The 3,616-nt window shown below is 45.0% G+C and overlaps 1 protein-coding gene across 1 annotated transcript; it reads right to left on the minus strand.

Annotated features, from left to right (window-relative positions):
* Window positions 1-1,535: 1,535 nt before the first annotated feature.
* On the minus strand, window positions 1,536-2,990 carry LOC110109879. Its single transcript, XM_020841087.2, has 2 exons — window positions 2,393-2,990; window positions 1,536-2,275 (listed from the first exon to the last, which is right to left on the minus strand). Exons 1-2 carry the CDS (start codon window positions 2,988-2,990, stop codon window positions 1,536-1,538), a joined length of 1,338 nt encoding a protein of 445 aa, XP_020696746.2.
* Between the last annotated feature and the right edge of the window lie 626 nt (window positions 2,991-3,616).

The raw sequence follows: 3,616 nt of genomic DNA on the forward strand, positions 1-3,616 counted from the left end.
CAACAATTTGCAGAAAAATTCACAAAGTGATCATGTATCAACATCACTATATTTGACAAATATAGATCAAGGATGGACCCAGTATCATATTCCATAGAAATTCGAGTTAGTAGTTTTGATATCCCAGACCACACTTGAAGGTGACAAGTGAAACTGGGGAGCGTCAACCCTTAAGGGGCTGAGAAGGTGATTTTGTGCAACAATATCAAAGTGATTAGTGAATGTGGACGTAAGCACAAAACATCCCTACGGCGTATTTACGCACAACCCCTAAGGAGAATCTCATACTTTGCATAACGAACATCACGTGGTAGAGGACAAATCGTCGTGGCCACGGATTGCCGAAAAGTACAAGAAATCCTTTAGAGTCATATCTATACAGAGGAATATTTACAAGTGGCGGGAGATGCCCCTTGCGATGTGCAAGCTCAAGCGTAGTACTTTCGCAAGTACTGCCCATTAATAACAGGCATGGGATGAATACCATTCGCATCAACTAGCAAATAAGATCCACCCTCGTATACTTGCTCTACAACGAATGGGCCTTCCCAAATGGGCTCAAACTTACCACCTCGACGACGGCGCGAGATGATAGGCCTACGCAAGACAAGGACTAACTCACCGACCTGAAAAGCACGAGGTCAGACGAGGCGATCATGTGCTCGGGCCATGCGGGCCTGATACAACTTAAGGTTCTGATGAGCTTGCAAACGGAGCTCTTCTAAACCATCAAGCTCTTCCAACCGTAGTCAGGCATTATCCTCATGAGAAAGATTGTGGCTAATTGCTACACGCAACGAAGGGAGCTCGACCTCAAGTGGGAGGACGGCTTCAACCCCAAAAGCTAAAGTATATGGTGTACACTGAGTAGGAGTACGATATGTAGTCCTATAGGCCCATAATGCTTCAGGTAATTTATCGTGTCATTCTCTTTTATTTGCCACAAGTATCTTTCTTATCAATTGGACTAAGGTCTTATTGAATGCTTCAGCCAAACCATTAGCCCTAGGATAGTAAATCGAGGAATACCGCCAATTTATGTTATGGCGGCGGGCAAACCTAGCAATTTTGGTGCTTCTAAAAGACGGGCCGTTATCCAAAATTATACGGCGCGGAACACCAAAACGGTAAACGACATGATCGCGAAAGAAGCGCATCACATCTTCTGATTTGACTTCTTTAAGCGGGATAGCTTCTGCCCACTTAGAGAAGTAATCAGTAGCAGCCAGAATGAACCTATGACCCTTAGAAGGAGGGTCAATAGAACCAACTACATCCGTGCCCCAACTCTCAAAAGGCCAAGAAGACATAGTGGGGTGCAACGGATTAGGAGGTTGGTGAATAACAGTATTATGGATCTGGCATTAATGGCACCTCCTAGCGTGCTCCATGCAATCACGGATCATAGTCGGCCAATAATAATCAAGGCGTTTAATTCTGACCTTCATCTTAGGTCCGGATTGATGAGCACCACAAAGTCCTTCATGTACCTCGCCCATGACCTTACGAGCCTCCTCGTTGTTGAGGCAACGCAATCATATCTGGTCAAAAGAGCGTCGGTACAGGGTTTCGTTCACATAGGAGAAGGACAAAGCTCTCTTCCTAATCTGAGCGGCAAGAGAGCGATCATCCAGAAGCTTACCACGCTTAAGGTACTCAACAAAGGGGACTCTCCAATCTGACTCTTCCTCAACAGCGAATACTGCGAGGGTCTGATCGGAAGAAGACAAGTTCGCGGGACACAAGGCTTGTCGGTACTGGACAACTATCGACACCGGATTTCTAGTAGGGTCAGCCAACTCCTTAGCAAGTTTAGCTAGTGCATCCCATCTGCCATTCTCAGATCGAGGGACTCTAACTAAAGTTACTTCAGGGATCAAACACAGGAGCTCCATTGTCCTATCGTGGTAAGGCAAAAGCTCAGGTTTGAGAACGTTGAAAATTTCAGCCACTTGATTAATAATTAATTGAGAATCTCCGAAAATTTTCACCCGCATGATACTCATCTGAATGGCTAACTCAAGTCCTACAATCAAGGCTTCGTACTCAGTTTCATTATTAGTACGAGATTCTGAAAGATTATAAGAGTAACGAAAGGTGTGGCCTTCAGGAGACACAAAAATAAGCCCCAAACCTACCCTAACAATAGGAGTTTCGTAAGGACGTAGTGATTTGATGGAAGAGGCTCCATCAAAGTAAAACTCCCAAGTAGGGGACTCCTGCTCTTCCACACTCATGACTAATTCATCGGGCAAATCATCATTAAGTGAGGAATCTGCAGGGATATGGTGAGAGGCAAGAAAGTCAGCTAGAGCCTGTCCTTTGACGGCCCGCTGAGGGACAAAGGTGATGTCAAACTACAGTAAAATCATGGACCAACGTGCTAAACGACCTGACAAAGTCGGACGGGTCATCAGGTACTGCAAAGGGTTGACTCGAGAAATCAAACTGATCTTGTGTGAGAGCATATAGTGTCTAAGCTTCTGCACAGCAAAGATCAGAGCCAAACACTGCTTTTCCATTGCCGGGTATTTTAGCTCCGCAGGAATCAAACGTCTGCTAAGGTAATACAATGCATTCTCTTTGCCTTCCTCATTCTCTTGAGCTAAAAGTGCACCAAGTGACTCATCCAAGGCAGTAGTGTAAAGAATCAACGGTTTACCAGGGATGGGTACAGCTAACACAGGAGGATTTGTCAGGTAGCGCTTTATGCTCTCAAAGGCCTCCTGACAATTCTTATCCCAATAAAAACGGGCATCCTTCTTCGCTAGAGCAGCAAAGGGATGACATCTACCGGCAAGATTGGAGATAAATCTCCGCAAGAAAGCAAGCTTACCCTGAAAAGACCTCAACTGGGTAAGACTCCTAGGGGGTTTCAAGTCCACTATAGCCTTGATCATGGAAGGATCAATCTCAATGCCACGGTAGCGAACAATGAAACCAAGAAACTTCCCCGCGGTAACTCCAAATGCACACTTTAGGGGATTCATCTTCAAATCATGCTTTCTTAAGCGCTCAAAAATGATTCGTAGGTCTCAGAGGTGATCACTACGGACCTTGCTTTTGACCACTAAATCATCCACATAGCATTCAACCTGCTCATGAATCAACTCATCAAAAATGATAGTCATGGCACGCTGATAGGTGGCCCCGGCATTCTTGAGGCCAAAGGGCATCACCTTGTAACAAAACACACCTATAGGGGTGCGAAAGGCAGTGAATTTCTCATCTTCAGGGGCCATCTTAATCTGATTGTAACCAGATGAACCATCCATGAAGGAGAAAATGCTATGGGACGAAGCAATATCAACCATGAGTTCAGGGATAGGAAGAGAGAAATCGTCCTTAGGACATGCCTTATTCAAATCACAGAAGTCTATACAGACACGGATCTGACCATTCTTCTTCTGGACTAGAACAACATTGGCAAACCAAGTGAGATACTTCTCTTCACGAACAAAACCAGCTTCTATAAGCTTCTTAGTCTCGGCTATCACCTGTTGTTCAATCTCTAACCTCATTCGACGAGGTGACTGCTTAACAGGGACTGCATCGGGACTAATAGCTAACTTATGAACCGCTACTTCTGGATCTAAACCGGGCATCTCTGTATAGT

The sequence above is a fragment of the Dendrobium catenatum genome, unplaced genomic scaffold (genome assembly GCF_001605985.2).
Source record: "Dendrobium catenatum unplaced genomic scaffold, ASM160598v2 fragScaff_scaffold_1386, whole genome shotgun sequence".
NCBI classification, from domain to species: domain Eukaryota; kingdom Viridiplantae; phylum Streptophyta; class Magnoliopsida; order Asparagales; family Orchidaceae; genus Dendrobium; species Dendrobium catenatum.